This window comes from Bos indicus x Bos taurus, chromosome 6 (assembly GCF_003369695.1).
Source record: "Bos indicus x Bos taurus breed Angus x Brahman F1 hybrid chromosome 6, Bos_hybrid_MaternalHap_v2.0, whole genome shotgun sequence".
Taxonomy (NCBI): Eukaryota; Metazoa; Chordata; class Mammalia; order Artiodactyla; family Bovidae; genus Bos; species Bos indicus x Bos taurus.
In genome coordinates this window covers 71,298,159-71,316,263 of record NC_040081.1, presented here as the reverse complement: position 1 = coordinate 71,316,263, position 18,105 = coordinate 71,298,159, and the positions used below count along the sequence as shown (strand labels likewise).

At 39.7% G+C, this 18,105-nt stretch overlaps 1 protein-coding gene and 1 pseudogene across 2 annotated transcripts in view; both read left to right on the top strand.

Moving 5' to 3' along the window:
* The first annotated feature begins 813 nt into the window (after positions 1-813).
* Positions 814-18,105, top strand: part of LOC113894304 — a 32,072-nt gene continuing 14,780 nt past the window's right edge. Inside the window, exons 1-5 of one of the 2 annotated variants that reach the window (XR_003511532.1) lie at positions 814-1,010; positions 4,797-4,910; positions 6,150-6,221; positions 14,031-14,119; positions 17,268-17,409. Coding sequence is in view for 1 of the 2 variants with exons in the window: in XM_027544538.1 (XP_027400339.1) it covers positions 4,908-4,910; positions 6,150-6,221; positions 14,031-14,119; positions 17,268-17,537 (434 nt within the window). In the remaining variant the exon portion in view is untranslated. Of the gene's footprint in view, positions 1,011-4,796; positions 4,911-6,149; positions 6,222-14,030; positions 14,120-17,267; positions 17,538-18,105 lie in introns of both variants that reach the window. The other variant, XM_027544538.1, reaches the window with a different exon arrangement.
* LOC113894305 lies at positions 9,708-11,236 on the top strand (annotated as a pseudogene).

Here is an 18,105-nt window from a genome sequence, read left to right as displayed (position 1 = left end):
CTGGGAGGGATTGGGGGCAGGAGGAGAAGGGGACGACAGAGGATGAGATGGCTGGATGGCATCACTTACTTGATGGACGTGAGTCTGAGTGAACTCCGGGAGTTGGTGATGGACAGGGAGGCCTGGCATGCTGCGATTCATGGGGTCGCAAAGAGTCGGACACGACTGAGCAACTGATCTGATCTGATCTGATCTGATGCATCATATATGATATAGGCTAGAGTCTGTGTATGAGAAAATAGAAAATATATATTTTGGTTTCTGTCCCAGGTTCTTGGCACAGTGCTCCCCAAACCCAAGTGAATTCGTAAGGGACAAGAGCACTAAGAAGCATCTTTTAATCTATTGAATCAGTGGGCTCCCAGATGGCTCCTGGATGAGGGCTGGTCACCAGAAAGAATCACATCATACTTAGAAGCTTGAAATTTTCAAGCCGGCTCCCTACTTCTCCAGAGAGGAGAGAGGGGATGAAAATGGAGTTAATAATTCATTGTGCCCACTTGAGGAAGCTTCCATAACTCCAATAGCAGCATTTGGAGAGCTTCCGGATGAATGAATACATTCACCTATGGAAGGGTGAAGCCTTCCCTGGTGGTTCAGACAGTAAAGACTCCACCTGCAAGGCAGGAGACCTGGGATGGATCCCTGAGGAGAGCATGGCAGCCCACTCCAGTATTCTTGCCTGGAGAATCTCCATGGACAGAGGAGCCTGGCGGGCTACAGTGCACGGGGTCGCCAAGTGTTGGAAGCGACCTGGCGACTGAACAAAAACAAGAGGAGGAAACCCGACCGAGAGGCGGGGCCAAAGGCGAGCCCGCCCCCGCGGCCTGTTTAGAGGGAGCTGAGCGCGCCGGTTGCGGGGAAGGTGAGTCTGGAGGCTTCCGTGGCCATGGCCGGGATTCCGAGCCCCTCGGATTCGTCCCGGCCGCGCCCGGCTGGGGCCAGGGGAAGGCTCCCGCGGGCGGCCAACATCCTGGAGCACGTCTACGGACTGACCGGTGCATGAAAAGGTAACAGCCGCCCAGGTGCCTGCAGCGGCCAGGGCCGCCTCTCCCACGGGGTTTTCCCCTGGTGTGCTGGTTCCGAAAAGGCGCCGGACCGGAGACGAACCAGCCGTCTCAGCGAGGCCAGTCCCCTTCTCGAGTTCGCTGGCAATCCCTTCTCTCTCCTGGGAACCCTGTCTAGTCGCCGCTGACCCATCCCAGTTTCTTTAGTCAGATAGGAAAAAGATGTTAGTTTGGTTTGCAAAATTAGGAGAAGCAAAGCAAGAGTCTAATATTTCTATGTTTGCCTCTGGAGAACGCAAGAATTGGTCCCTGGGATTTAAATGATGCTCCAAGTATGGTGTGTGGTTGTGGGAACTCTCTGCTGCTTGAGGAAGACTGGGTTCATAGTTGGGCCCACATAGTGTAGGTGAGAGAGGAGGGTTTGTGTTTGTTTGGTTTTGCTGACACTAGGTGAAAACCATCTATTGAGGACCTCCCAGAGAAATAAAAATCAGCTGATGTTGAGGTTGCACCTTTCCCCTTCTTTGAGGAGAAAGAGGAAAGTTATTCTTGCTTGATTTTGAACTTGGAGAAAATGTCAGATAAAATGGATGTGTTTAGGCATCACCTAGAAGTGAAATCTTTAGATTGCCCTTAAGTAATGCTTGGGCAAAAATCTCACTCCTGGGTGTGCAGCTGTGTAGGGTACTGGCTTGCACCTGGGCATTGAGAGGCCTGGTGTGGCCACCTCTGAAGAGACAACAGCAGCAATAACAGTGTGATATTTATTGAGCATATGCTATGTGCGATTCTAAATGAATTGCATATACTATTTAATACCGAGTGCTCTTTTGAGAGCTTTAATGTATTATTATTTAGTTTTGATGAGTATATGAAGTAGCTGCTGTTGTTATAGTCCCATTTTACGGATGAGGAAATGAAAACAAGAGTTTTTCAAGTGGGTAAACGCCCCAGTTCTCCAGCTGCTACGAGTATAGGCTCCTAACAGCTCACAGTTGCACCTCCTTTCAAGAATTGCCTTCACTGATGGAGGCTGCCTTGCCAGGAAGTGCCCCAGTGGTTACACCCCAAGACTTTTGGTGCTGCTCTGTAGCTAAGGATTGCTAGGAGGGCACCTGCCTGCTCCAGGGGGAACCGCTTTGCAGTGCATTCATGGTCTACAGCTGCCGATGGGATCAGGCTGGGGTGGGCTACAGCTGGGCCCACATCTTTGCTTCCTGCCTTTTGCTGTCCTGGTTGCCCCATTTCCTTATAGTTTTCACCTGAGAACCTCCCATCATTGCATACAAGAGTCTTTGTCTCAGGGTGTGCTTCTGTGTCTCAACCTGAGACAACTGCTCTGCTCTGCAGTAGGCATACCTTGGGTTTGGTTGCAGACCACTGCAATAAATCAAATATCACAATAAACTGATTCACATGAATTTTTTTTGTTTTCCTGTTCATAAGAAGTTATGTTTACACTATACTGTAGTCTGTTAAGTGTGCAGAAGCAGTATGTCCAAAATAATGTACATGCCTTAATTAAAAAGTACTTTAATGCTAAAAATTGCTGACCATTATCTGAGCCTTCAGCAAGTCATAATCTTTTTGCTGATAGACTTACTCAGTGCAGGGTTGCTACAGCCTTCAATTTGTTTGAAAAAAAAAAAGCAAACCAACAGTATCTGTGATGTACAATAAAATGAAGTATGCCTGTACTGGGTTGTGAAGTTTTCAGAGTTTTATTCTTAATTTCCTAGCAGGAATTCTATAGAAATACAGTCCATCAGTTTTAAGCATGTCTCTATCAGATGACTTTCTCTTTTGGCTAATATATAAAGAGATATATAAAGGAAGTTATGCTGCTAAAATGTTATTTTATATGCATAAAGGAAATAACAATATGGCTTCTTTTAGTTGCTGTTTGGCCAGAAAAACACTATTCCTACCAGGGATGGAGGTGGCCAGAGTAGGTGATAGATGAGTATTCATTGATTTCTTGATTGATGAACCTGATTATGAGAAGGAAATATGTTAATACTGTTTTTAACAGCTTTATAGGGGTATAATTGACATGGTAAAAGTGTATATTTTGATAAGTTGCTTTATGCATATGCCCACAAACCCTCACCACAATCAAAATAATGAAAATGTACATCACTCTTCAAAGTTTCTTCAGCTCTTTCTGGTTCCAGGCAACCACTGCTTTTGTTTTAGTAACATAAGGCTGAAGAAAACCTCAGAGGTCATGAGCTTCAACTGCTCAGTAGTTGGGCATGCCTGAGTACAGGCATGCAGGGATTTCCACTGGGTAAGACCATGAGGGCAGTTGACGTAACCAGGGCCAGCCAGTCTGCCATCAGCATGTAATAAAGAAGATGGGTACAAAGCTGGACACTGATGACAACTTTGGCATCAAGGCAAAGATTCTGTGTGTGTGGCAAATTTTGATGAGTTTCAGGTAAACTTTGGGATAGCCCTGGGTTTTGTTACAATTAAAGGAGGCCCTGTGAGGGAGTGATGCCATCCTCGAAACGCACAGCCTAAATAAAAACATACAAATAAACATTTCCACCCAAACTCAGACCTCCCAGTCTGGTATTGGAAACGGAATCTCCTGGGGGGTAGGGCAACTGATTTCTGCCCTTCACGTTCATGCCCTTTTGGTTCTCTTACTGGCTGCTGCTGGATACAGAGGACATACTTTCCCATTTTAACCCTTTGGCTCAAGTGTGCTACCTCGTGGTCCAGCTCAGACATGTTTAGAATGTTCTGAGGCACTGCTGAAAGCTCTGGCAAAAGCAGCAGAGATAACACAGTGAGAGCAGTAGTTCTAGATAATCTGGCATTTAAAACCTAGTTTTCTATCTTTGCTTTATGAGCCTTTCTTCCATGCCTGGAAATCCCCTTTTTTGATTCCTTTAAGTTCAAGCCAAACCCAGTTCACCGATAACTCCTTCCACCTCTCATTTCTTTGCTCCTTGCTGGAAGATTCTTAGAGCACAGCAACTGATGGTTAGCTTCATAATCTAGCCCTTGATCTTAGCAATCTAGATCTCAATGATCTAGATCATTGCTGTCCAATAGAAATACGATGCAAGCCACAGATATGAGTCACACATTTAATTTTAAATTGCCAGTGACCTCATTTTAAAAAAGGAGAGAGGGAAACAAACAAGTGAAATTATTTTGTAGTAATATATTTTCAACTCAGTGTCTCCAAAATCTCATTTCAGTAGGTAATCTATATAAAAATGACAGTGACATATTTTACATTGTTTTATACTTAATCTTTGAAATCCAGTGAGTACTTATAGCTCATCTCCATTTGTATAAACTGTATGTACTTACTGAACAGTGCAAGTCTAGCTATAGCATCATGGCCTGGATCCACAATTAGCTGAATATTCTTTGGAAAAGAGGCATAGAATATGCGCTTTCTTTTGGACACGCTGAGTGTGGGGTATAAGCTTTTGGAAATGCAATTCTAGAAGAGCAAGACAGCACCTTTCAACTTCATTTGTCAGAGCAACATGTACCACCTCCATAGTAAGTTCCCAATTTCATCCTGTCTTTTGAATCCACACCTTAGAATTTTCCTCTCATCTTAACTTGCACTAAAGTATGTTCTACTCCAGTCAGTTCATCTCTACATTATTCTCCATCAAGTAAGTACTTATTATATACCCTTTTCTATTTACTTATACCCACGGATAAAGGAACCTGGCAGGCTACAGGCCAGGAGGTCGCAAAGACTCAGACACAACTTAGCAACTCAACAACAATTAACTTATTTTGTCTCTCCTTCAGGTACCTTGAAAAGAGTTGAGCAGAAGAATGGGCACTATTTTACTTGAACATAAAAAACCATTCAGCCATGAACTGAGTGTGAGTTATACAGCATGAGCAACTATTCTAAACATGGTTAGTATTTCTTAACTTCATGCTAATTAATAGCTATCTAGTTTTAAGAATGGGCTGCCCTGGTGGCTTATTGGTAAAGAATCCATCTGCCAGTGTAGGAGATGTGGGTTCAATCCCTGGGTCAGGAAGCTTCCTTGGAGAAGGAAATGGCAACTCACTCCAGTATTCTTGCCTGGGAAATCCCATGGACAGAGGGGCCTGGTGTGTTACAGTCCAGGGTCACAAAGAGTCAGACATGACTTAGTGACTAAACAACAAGTTTTAAGAATAGCAAAACCTGTAATATCTCAATTTTTTTTTCTAATTGTAAAAGTGATGAATGATAATGACATCATTCTGGTTAAAAAAATATTTTTAAGGGTGATAATAAGCAATATCTCAAAGATATAAAAGAAATGGACACTTTTATCCATTGATGGTGGTAATGTAAATTTCTACAGGGATTTTGGAGGACAGTTTGGCAATATGCTTTACAATTCAAAATGTGCATACCTTTATCTCTGCCATTCCAATTTTTGAAATTTATGCCACAGGAATAATTGGATAAGTGCACAGATTTGTGTGTGGAGTAATGATCTTATTATTGTTTGTATTTTTTTTAAAAGGAAACAACTTCCTTTTCAACAACAGCTATTTATTGGACATTATAGTAGGTGTGTGTGCTTAGTCACTTCACTTGTGTCTGACTCTGCAGCCCCATGGACTGTAGCCCACCAGGCACCTCCTCTGTCCATGGGATTCTCCAGATAAGCATACTGGAGTGGGTTGCCATTCCCTTCTCCAGGGGGTCATCTTAGAAGATCGCCTTCAGATTTTGAAACTGAATTCTGTAGATAAAAAGGAAACAACTACTTGTGTGTAGTTTCAGAGTCTGGTACATGTGACCACTATTCAACTGAGTTGACATGAGAGTAAGCTACACTCATGGGGTCCCTCATACTCATAACAAGAAATACCACTTCATCATACAAACAACTCTCAATTTGCTTTAATGGTCCTTTTGTCTTAGTTATAATCAAATTTGTCTATCAATATAACATGACCAGTGAATCCCACACTTAGTGCTTCAGTAGTTTTAAGTAAATCTGTTCTTTATTTCAGTAAAATGTCTGTGCAGAGTTAGAAGTCAGTATTACATAAATGTAACACTCTGTTACCCAGGCTATAAATCCTTTCCAAATTTTTAGAAGAAATTATGTTCATGGTGACAGATCAATGTAAGTACACTTTGTTTTACAGAGCAAAGATTTGGAAAAGCTGAAAACATTGTCCGTTCGATCTAAGCAGAGAAGCCCAGAAAATCTCAGAGAGGTAAAGAGATACAAAAAGGTTTTTTCTGATATATGATTATGCCAGTGTTTTTAATAACACTTTTCTTCTATCATTTTAAGCAAATATAAGTTAACAGTATAAAAGAACCAGGCCAAATTGTTTTTCTTATTTTTCTACTTTCCTAATCCTTATGTTAATTTTGGAGTTTTAGAAAACAAAATGGGATTAAGTAAAGTTGGCTGTAATATTCATATTTTATTTTGGTCTTGTGAAATAATCTTTAATTTATTTCATATATTAAAGAAATATTAATCATTGAGTTACTATTATGTGTTATGTTTGAGGTCTGTGTTTGAGATACTTGATTTTGAATATAAATAAATTTATTTAAACATATTAAAATGCTTTCTGTCATGTTAATTTACTAATATTTGAACAAACTTCAAAGCAATCCATTATATACTCATGAATTTCTGTCCATAAGAATTTAGGTGGACCTTCTCTACTTCTGTTAAGAATTTAATATACTTTTTGAGGTATAAGTAAATTGGATTTACATTTGTTGTTTTTAAGCCTCTAAAACATTTTATAAACATTTTATAAACCTCTAACATTTTATAAACCTGCTATAAAGTAAAGAGAAGTATTAATTTTTAGGCATTTTAAGATATAAAGCAGTTCAGAGTACCCTAAAAAATAAAGTGCTGTATTACAAATACTCATTATCTTTGGCATCAGACATTTCTGACAGTGCTTTCTGTGCTTATGCCATTGCCTTGAATCCACCTATACCATTTTAGTCTGGGAGGATTCAACACTACTCCGTGTCATAGCCATGTAAGTTCCTATAACTACAAGCTGAAATTCTTGTTACGGACAGTCCTTAACAGTGAATTTACAACTTGGAAGAAGTAGTATAAATAAACATGATTTAAGTTAAATTTATCTTTCTCATAGAATCTAAATTTAAATACAGAATTGTGTTCCTGAAGGTGTAAAAGTAGATATTTACTCACTCTTCATGACTCATGTGAGATTTTAGTTTGGAAAACTTGGACATTCAAACTGTGTGGGTGAAAAGTAATAACTGGATACTGATGACTTGTTTTTATTTTGGGTTTCAGTTACCTGAGATTTAGACCCATTTATTTGAATTACGTTATTGCTGAGTATTGGAGAAGGCAATGGCACCCCACTCCAGTGCTCTTGCTTGGAAAATCCCATGGACGGAGGAGCCTGGTGGGCTGTAGTCCATGGGGTCGTGAAGAGTCGGACACGACTAAGCGACTTCACTTTCACTTTTCACTTTCATCCATTGGAGAAGGAAATGGCAACCCACTCCAGTGTTCTTGCCTGGAGAATCCCAGGGATGGGGGAGCCTGATGGGCTGCCGTCTATGGGGTCGCACAGAGTCAGACACAACTGAAGCGACTTAGCAACAGCAGCAGCAGCATTGCTGAGTATACCCCCTGTGTTTTGCTGGAGCTAAATTTTTTTTTAACTTTTTATGTTGATAATTTTAGGCTTACAGAAGAATTGTAGAGATGGTACAGATGGTTCCAATAATACTCTCTATGCAGTCTCCCCATATGTTAACATCTCATATAGCCATGGAACAGTGACCAAAACTAAGAATTAAGATTAGCTTAACAAATATTGTAAACTAAACTATAGACTATTTAGATTTCCCCAGTATTTCCACTGTCCTTTTTCTGTTCCTGGATTCAAGTCAGGAGACAGTGGCGCTTTTAGTTTTCATGTCTCCTCCTCGTTGTTCAGTTGCAACTCTTAGCATCTCCACGGACTGCAGCATGCCAGGGTTCTCTGTCCTTCACCATCTCCCAGAGTTTGCTCAGACTTATGTCCATTGAGTCTGTGATGCCATCCAAACATCTCATCCTCTGTCACTCCCTTCTCCACATGCTTTCAATCTTTCCCAATATCAGGGTCTTCTCCAGTGAGTCAGCTCTTTGCCTCAGGTGGCCAAAGTATTGGAGCTTCAGCATCAGTCCTTTCAATGCATTATGCAGGACTGATTTCCTTTAGAATTGACTGGTTTGATCTCCTTGCTATCCAAAGGACTCTCAAGAGTATTCTTCAGCACTCAGCCTTCTTTATAGTCCAGCTCTCATATCTGTACATGACTACTGGAAAAACCACAGCTTTGACTAGACGTTTGTTGGCAAAGTGATATCTCTGCTTTTTAATACGCACTCTAGATTTGTCATAGCTTTCCTTCCAAGGAGTAAGCGTCTTTTAATATCATGGCTGCAGTCACTGTCCACAGTGATTCTGGAGCCCGAGAAAATAATGTCTGTCATTGTTTCTACTTTTTTCCCATCTATTTGCCATGAAGTGATGGGACCGGATACCATGATCCTCAGCTTTTTCATTCTCCTCTTTCACCTTCATCAAGAGACTCTTTAGTTTCTCTTTGCTTTCTGCCATTAGGGTGGTGTCATCTGTATATCGGAGGTTATTGATATTTCTCCCGGCAATCTTGATTTCATCTTATTATGAGTCATACGGCCTGGCATTTTGCATGATGTACTCTGCATATGTTAAATAAACAAGATGACAATATACAGATTTGACATACTCCTTTCCCAGTTTTGAACCATCAAAGGAAAGAATGAACAAAATAAAAAAGTAACCAGTAGAATGAGAGATAATTTTTGCAAACCATTTACATGATAAGAGCTTATTATCCAAAATGTGTAAGAAGCTGTCGCAATTCATAGCAAAAAAGCAAATAACCAGATTAAAAGATGGACAAAAGAACTAGATATATATTTTTCCAAAGAAGATGTACAAGTGGCCAACAGCTATATGAAAAGATGCTTAAGGTCACTAATTGTCAGGAAAATGCAAGCTAAACCACAATATCACCTCATACCTGTTAGGATGGCTGTTATCAAAAAATCAAAAGACAGCAAGTATTGACAAAGACATGGGAAAATTGGAATCCTTGTAAATAATTGTTTTTGAGAACGAAAAATGGTGTAATCACTATGGAAAACAGTATGGAGGTTTCTCAAAAAATTAAAAATAGAACTACCGTATGATCCAACAGTCCCACGTCTGGTATTTTTCCAGAAGAATTGAAGTCAGAATCTTGAAAAGATACTAGCAACTCTATGTTCACTGAAGAATTACTTATTTAAAATAGCCAAGATGTGGAAATATCTAAATGTCCATCAACATATGAATGGATAAAGAAGTAGTATATCTTTACAATGGAATGTTATTTAGCCTTCAAAAGGAATGACAGTTCTTATACACATAAGAGTATGGACGAACCTTGAGGACATTATGCTAAGTGAAATGAACAGTCACAGAACAACAAATAATACTTGATGCCACTAATATGAGGTATCTAACATAGTAAAACTCATAGAAGCAGAGAGTAGAGGGACTTCCCTGGCTGTCCAGTGGTTAAGACTCAGAGCTTCCAATGCAAGCATTTGATCCCTGGTCAGGGAACCCAAGATCCCACATGCTGCATGGCACTGGCCAAAAAAAAAACCAAAAAAAACCACACACCAAAACAAGCAAACCAAAACCAGAGAGAGGGCCCAAGGTGCTCTCCTGCCCTCCGGGAGGCTCGCCTGGCTGCTGTGAGAAGGACGCTCTGTAGACTGGAGCCAGCCGGTTCCCTCTCCGCACTTTGCGACTGCCATGGCGAACATAACCTCAGGAGTGCATGTTGCCGATGAAGTATGATGCATTTTTTTATGACAGGAAAGTTCACAAGTGCTTGCCACCAGAAGAAATCAAGAAAAGAAAGAAGGCTGTCAACTTCTGTCTCAGTGTAGACAAAAAGTGCATCATCGTGGAGGAAGGCAAGGAGATCTTGGTGGGAGATGTTGGTGTCACCAAGAGCGATCCTTTCAAGCATTTTGTGGGGATGCTTCCTGAAAAAGATTGTTGATATGCTCTGTATGATACAGGCTTTGAAACAAAGGAATCCAGAAAAGAGGAGTTGATAGTTCTGTGGGTACCAGAACTATCTCCTCTGAAGAGTAAAATGATCTATGGGAGCTCCAAGGATGCCATCAGAAAGAAGTTCCAAGGCATAAAACAAATGTCAAGCAAATAGGCCAGAAGACCTCAATCGAGCTTGTATTGCTGAAAAGCTAGGTGGATCCCTAATTGTAGCTTTTGAAGGATGTCCTGTGTAGACCATCATCTGGTGCCACAAATCAAAAGCTTCCATGTTTAATGTTATCCTCTTGCTATATATAAGTAAAGCAGAAAGAATATAGGGACTCGCTGAAGGGGAGCTGTCTTGTCATTTGTAGGGGTGAACTATTCTGTGAACATGTGCAAATGGCCCTAAATAAATCTAAACTCTAAAATTTTATTGGTGTGAAATTAAATTGGGGATGTGTTGGCTTGTTATAAAGATTTTTGTTAAAGCTCATGATTTTTAATAGTGCAGTTCACAAACCAGTAGAAGGCCGCAAGAAGACAATCACATCTTTGTTAACCTCAGCAGTTACTTTGTTTCTTTTTTGCTTAGAGAATTGGTCATAATCTGGTTGTAATTTTGGCCCAAATTTATTTATTTCATTGAGCTAAACTGCATAATGGAAAATAATTCTCCTCACAACATATTACAGCACTAAAATGCTAACCTAGTAATTCACTGGACGTGTGCTGGAGACTGCCTTGAAATGGTGTAGGCTTAAAACCAGCACTGACCTTGCAGAGCTGCTCCCACACCTGGGGCCGCTCACTCCCAGGTCTGGTCAGGAGGCTGCTCTGAGAGTGACCTTGCACCCTAGAAATCAGGAGAATGTGCACCGTCTTGTAATAGTGAATCATAAAGCAGATCCGAGCCCCAGTGCAACCCACTTTGTTTAGGAAAACAGTGAGGGTGGTATATTGACAGACTGTGACTCCATGCTGTCTTTAATTAATTGTGTCTCCTTCAGAACTTTGTTGCTTCTGGTACTATAAAGTATGGAAGAACATTACATTTACTCTAGGCCCTGGGAGAACTTCTTACTCTCCTAGAGTAGCTTGCAACTGTAATTCCGGGAGCAGTTATGATTGACAACTCTCACGGGAAGCCACGCTGAGGACACCTGGAAGTAACTGTCCTTCACATCATAGGCATAACACTGAACAACCTAGAGATGCACAAGCAGTGGAATTTAGAAGTAGCAGTACTGACTTTATGTAATAAAGGAAGCATTTTTAACTTCAAAAAACAAAAAAAACCCAGAGAGAGTAGAACAGGGCTTTTCAGGGACTGTAGTGAGGGGATAGTGAAGAGTTATTACTTAGTAGTTACAGAGTTTGTATGTGGGAGGATGGAAAAGATTTGGAAACAGTGGTGATGGTTGCCACCAACTGTACACTTAAAAATGGTTAAAATGACATTAGAAGTTTAGAAGATATGGTCATGATATGTAGAAGTTGATACTTAGGCTTTAAACACCCTATAATTTCAAAATTTTTAATCAAGTAGACTTTGCAGAAAACTTACATAGCAGGTCAGAAAATGTGGTTTTTTAGTTAAGTGATTTTATAAATAGTAAGTTGTACATCGTAAACAGCAAATTTCAAACAAATATTAACACAAAAATATATTCATCTGACTTCCCTGGTGGCTCAGACGGTAAAGCGTCTGTCTACAATGCGGGAGACCAGGGTTCGATCCCTGGGTTGGGAAGATCCCCTGGAGAAGGAAATGGCAATCCATTCCAGGACTATTGCCTGGAAAATCCCGTGGACAGAGGAGCCTGATAGGCTACAGTCCATGGGGTCTCAAAAAGTGGGACATGACTGAGCAACTTCACTATCTATCACTATACTCATCTAGGAATTAAATGGAATTTTAATTATTTAGTAATGGAAAGGGAAATTCAAGGATCGTCCTTATAAATATTCTTCAACAGGTGAATGGATAAACAAACTGATATACCCATACAATGAAATACACCTGAATAATAAAAAGGGGCAAACTGTTGATTCATACAAGACAGGTGTGTGTATGTAGTTGGTTGTTCAGTTGTGTCCAGCTCTTTGGGACTTCACGGACTATAGCCTGCTAGGCACCTCTTGTCCATGGGATTTCCCAGGCAAGAATACTAGAGTGGGTTGCCGTTTCCTCTTCCAGGGATTGAACCAGCATCTCTTGAGTCTCCCACATTGACAGGCAGATTCTTTACCACTAGTGCCACCTGGGAAGCTTACCAGACAGGGATGATCTTAAGTGAATTTTGCTAAGCCAGGCACAAAAGTACTGCATTGTGTGATTCTATTTATATATCATGGACAGCAAAATTATAAAGAAAACAATTAGTGTTTGCCAGGAATTAGGAGTCAAGGAAGGGGTTGCCTAAGAGTGGGATTGCTTGCTTGTATGATAATTCTGTAGCTTTTGTGAGTAATTGCCATACTGTTTTCCATAGCAGCTGCACCATTTGCATTCCCACCAGCAAAGCCCAAGTGTTTGTTTTTTCATATCCTCATCAATACTTATTATTTTTCTACTACTACTGTTATCCCGGTATGGCTCAGTCGGTCAAGAATCCACGTGCAATGCAGAAGACCCAGGTTTGATCCCTGGGTGGGGAAGGTCCCCTGGAGACGGAAATGGCAACCCACTCCAGTACTCCTGCCTGGAAAATCCCATGGACAGAGGAGCCTAGCGGTTTGCTGTCATGGGGTCTCACAGAGTTGGACTTGACTTAGCGACTAAATCACCCACCACAATTATTACTGCCATGTTAGTAGGAGTGAACGGTATCTCATTCTGTATTTGGTTTGCATTTCCCAAGTGGCAAAGGATGTTAAGCATCTTTTCATGTACCGTTTTATGACTATTTGTATACTTTCTCTGGAGAAATGTCCATTCAAGTCCACTGCATACTTTTAATTGGCCAATTTGTATTTTGTTACCAAATTGTGAGTTCTTTATGTATTCTGGATATTAAACCTCTGTCAAATATATGGCTTGCAAGTATTTTCTTCCATTCTACAGGTTGTCTTTTCACTTTCTTTGATAATGTCCTTTGATGCAAAAAGTCTTAAGTTTTGATAGAGTCCAATTAATTTTTTTCTGTTGCTACTTGTGTGTTATATCTAAGAATGTATTACCAAATCCAAGGTCATGAAGGTTTACCTCTGTATTTTCTGGTTTAATATTTTTGAGTCTTATATTTACATCATTGATCCACTCTTTGAGTTAATTTTTATATATGGTATGAGGTAGGGGTTATGAACATGTCTTTGTTTTTAGACCTTTTAGAAATGCAAACATTTTAAAGATTTAGTAACCACTTCACAGTTCTTTCTCAGTGATAGCAGGCAGATGCAATATTCATGCATATTAAAACCTAATACTTTGAAAAAGGAAAAAAAAAGGCATGCTTGAACTTTTCACCTCAGATGTCTTCCAGTCAAGGATTCCTGGACACCATCAGATTTTATTTTTCTGGTGCTTGCTTTTTCTTAACTGTTTTGCTGGCCTAGCTAGGTTCTGAAATATTCCTTACCAACTTCTCCACAGAGTTTGAGGCCCTGACATCATGGCACTTCGTGAGTACAGGGGAAGACCGTCTCCTCACTGTATCAATGTCTCCTTCCCTTCCATAGAAGTTTTGCTCTGTTAGCATCATAGCAAATTCTCATGAATCTAGATATGGAAGATTTTAATGATCACTATCTACCGCCTAAAAAATGATTAGACTTTAGAGAACACATAAAGTCTATTCTTGTTTTGGTTATCAGAAACACTGAAGGGATCTGAGCTAATTGCAGAGGATCATAATCTTTTTCCTTCATTCCCTTTCTAGGCTATTTATTTATTTATTTTCTTTCTTCTTTTTTTTAAAGCTTCAACTATGTCTAAAGAGGAATAGGTCATTTCACAGTTTGCCAAATGAAGTACAGCTCCAACTTTGCCAGACCGCAATCTACCAAGAGTAAGTGACACAAAAATATTCCATTTGGGTCTTGGCAATCCCCTAAGAAAGGCAGGGACAGATGGTGAATAGAGTATAACAAAACTTTAAAGACAAAAGACATATTACGAATTGAAGAGTGACTAAAAGAAATATGTAATAATTTGGGGTTTGTGCTTTAAACTCTGTCATGTAATGATGAATTTTCCAACCAACCTGAAGGAAATTAGAATTGAAAACAGGATGAAGATGAAAACTTATAAGCAAATACCAAAGCAATTTAAAAATGACTGGACTATTGTAACAGTTTCCTTATTTGTCAAGAAAGAGGAAAAACATGCAAAATGTATTAGGTAAGGCACCCTGAATTTTGTGATAAAGGTTGAAGTTGACATTTGCAATCTGGAGTTGCCCAAAATCTTTTGAAACAAACTCTACATTTTAATATTTCCCCCATAATGTTAACCTCATCATTTCAATGTAGAATATTAACCAAAACAAAAAAACCCCCAAAACTTACCTTTTCCAGTCCCTCCTCACTTTCTTTTAGAGTATCAATAAATGATTTAGATTCTAAAAAATATAGCTTTATGACATTTGGTTTGCAATTAATGGGCTTCCCTGGTGGCTCAGATGGTAAAGAATCCACCTGCAATGTAGGAGACTTGGGTTCAATCCCTGAATTGGGAATATCCCCTGGAGAAGAGAATGGATACCAACTCCAGTATTCTTGCCTGGAAAAGTCCACAGACAGAGGAGCCTGGTGGACTACAGTCCATGGGGTCACAAAGAGTCAACACAACTGAGCGACTAACACTTTCACTTTTTTTTTTTTTTTTTTTTTTGCAATTAACGTGTGTGGGGGAAGGATTAGACATGGGACGTCCATTTTGCTGATGCAGAAACTGGCAAAAATCACGTGATTCTTTGTTCAGGTGTGGTGGCTGGCCCCAGTTTCCTGACTATGGTAGAGATAAAATGGTTCTGGGATCTGCCCGGCATTTTCACCAAAGTTATTCTTGTAAGTTTTGCCTACAGGCTATTTCACTAACCTTTGTAAAGATTCTGTAATCCAGAGATCCCCAACCTCTGGGCCACAGACCAGTACCTCCTGTCAGATCAGTGTTGGTATTAGATTACAAAAAAGTGCACAATAAATGTAACACATTTGAATCATCTCCAAACCAGCCCTGCCCCCCCACCACAGCATCTACTCCGTCGAAAAATTGTCCTGCATGAAATCAGTCCCCAGTGTCAAAAAGGTTGGTTACGGCTGCTATAAGCTATCTAGTACCCATACTAAATCCTTTCTTTCTTTAAACCAGAGTAGATTCTTTTGTCTGCAACCCAGAACCCTGCTTAATATAAGATACATTGTGTATGTGAGTCTTGGAAAGTGTTAAAAATAGTGTAACATTAACATGAAGCCTCATTTAAAAAATCATGGATATTTAGAAATTTTAATGGTGAATTACTTTTAAAAAGTACCAGGTCATTCAGTGAAGATTGATATTAATGTGTATTCAAGTTTCCCTTTCTTTTAAATGGAGAATAAAACCAAATGAATCAGTGTTATCTATAAATAATTAATAATATTAATAGGCTCTCTTAGAGTTCAATATACAGTATACATGTATAGCCATATGCATGTTAATGAGGACATTTTATGTAGTTTTTGAATGTGAAGGTATTAAGTCTTTCTACTCCTAATAGAAGTACTCTGATTTCTGTTTCTCCACTGGGAGTAGTTGTAGCTATATTCTAAACAAGAAAAAATTATTGAGAAAGATGATGCTTGGAATCAAACTGTAATTCACAAATGTGTCAAATGCCTCAGAAGTATAAAATTAAATGTTTAAGCGTGGGAAACCTGTTTAGTATTGGCATGCCTTCTCGTCACTCATTCAGGCTATCGAAGAATCATTCTGGAGTTACGATATAATACCAAAGCAGAGTACAGGCCTATGTGAATATTTTATGGTTTATTGTATGTGTGGCAGGCTTAAATTTTAATGCTGTGAAAGAAATAGGTAGCTCTAGAATCCTTGTGTCAACAAGATAGAGAGGAAACTGGTGATCCAATTAGTATAATGGGCGTCTGGCAGCCAAATGATGTACTTCAAAACCTGGCTGGGAATGACTGGCTCTCATCCACACTTTTACAATATAAAGGGAAGAAAACAGAATGTGGAATCCTCCTGTTTCTGTGAGGCCTCAACTCTGATTGAGTCTTGAATTCCAGACCTTTTCCATTAAAATGCTAAATTTGTAAGTTCTCAGGTTCTCCCACCTTCTCCGTCCTTTTCCATCACATCCTTACTGTTGGCCTCATTCTCGTAATTTCTTGGTGGTCCTATGGACTGTTCTCCTACAGTTAGTTCATGGAAACTAATCATTATCTTGAGGATATTTCTGTGATGTGGCAGTTAGTTCAGGAATTTTTGATATTTTTTTAAAGTCTAAAGAGCTTTAGTCATGGTTTTTAAAAATTGCTGTTAACATAAACAATACAAAGTCGGGAGTCTTCACATTGTAATCTTATGATCCTCTTCTCAAAGGCAGTGAAAATAACATTGTAAAATTTCTCCTTGCCTTTTTCCCTTTTAGAACTAGAATCATAATTCTTTAAGTAGCCATCTAACTTTATTTTAAAATTCCATTCATTTGTATTATTATGTGCTATATGTTGAGATACAGCCTGCTTGAGCCTCTTATGTTCCTATACATCTTGCTGTATACATCCCAAGACTTTGCTGCTGCTGCTGCTAAGTTGCTTCAGTCATGTCCAACTCTGTGCGACCCCATAGACGGCAGCCCACCAGGCTCTCCTGTCCCAGGGACTCTCCAGGCAAGAACACTGGAGTGGGTTGCCATTTCCTTCTCCAATGCATGAAAGTGAAAAGTGAAAGTGAAGTTGCTCAGTCGTGCCTGACTCCTAGCGACCCTGTGGACTCAGCCTACAAAGTTCCTCCATCCATTGGATTTTACTGGAGTGGGTTGCCATTGCCTTCTCCACCCAAGTCTTTGACTTTTTTTTTTTTTTTTTTTAAACCTGGGCCATTTCTTGGAATGTTTATGCACTTGGTAATCCTGAGAAAGTAATGCATTGCAGTTCACAGCACCTGGTCACCTTTCAGACAAACCACCTTACTTACTTCCTATTCTACAGCTGCGGATTTCCTATGCATAGAATCCTCCTCTGGGACTCACCATACTGTGTGTGCAGGCTCCACTGGGCCCTCCATGTTGCCTTGAGAGATCTGAGGACTGGTGCGACAATACTGATACACCTGTTTCTCCTGCTGCAACTGGTAAAGTCCTTTGTCTCTGACTCAAGAGTCCCACGTCAGCATCCATGGAACTGCGACAGGCTTACTTATCAACTTGTATGGTTTTTTGTTGGAAGTTATCCTGCTTCTGCGATGTCAAATTTATTGAAGTAGGGCCAAAATCCTCAATACTTTCTTTACAAAATATCTTCCTTTTGAATAATTTAAGTCACTGTTATATATTCCATGCTTTTCCCCTAAAACATTACTATGAGGAATGTTGGTATATTCCTATTTTGTAAGTGAGGAATTGGAGCTTAAGTGATTTTTTTCAAGGTTTTTTAATGTATCTAGCTCATCAAGTGCTAGAATTCAGGCCTTCTCACTGATAACATAGAGATGGTTGTGTCTTTAATATCTAATACCGCTGTCTTCTTTCCCATTCACATTCTCTGATAATTACACCTGCCTGATATGGAATAAAGAAATTATAACTGTTCTTCTAGGAAGAAAGAATTCTGGATAGTATAACTGCTAACTGAAAATCAGAAACTATCCCAATAGTTCATAGAACTTCTTAATATTTCATAGAACATGTTCTGGTCTTCACAACAATTACTCATATCAGAAAAAAACAAAATAAATGACATTTATTCTTAGCTTCAATTATGGTATTTCTCAAAGTGTGGTCCTCATCAGATAATCTGGACAGTCTTTTAAGAATAGATTCCTGGCTGG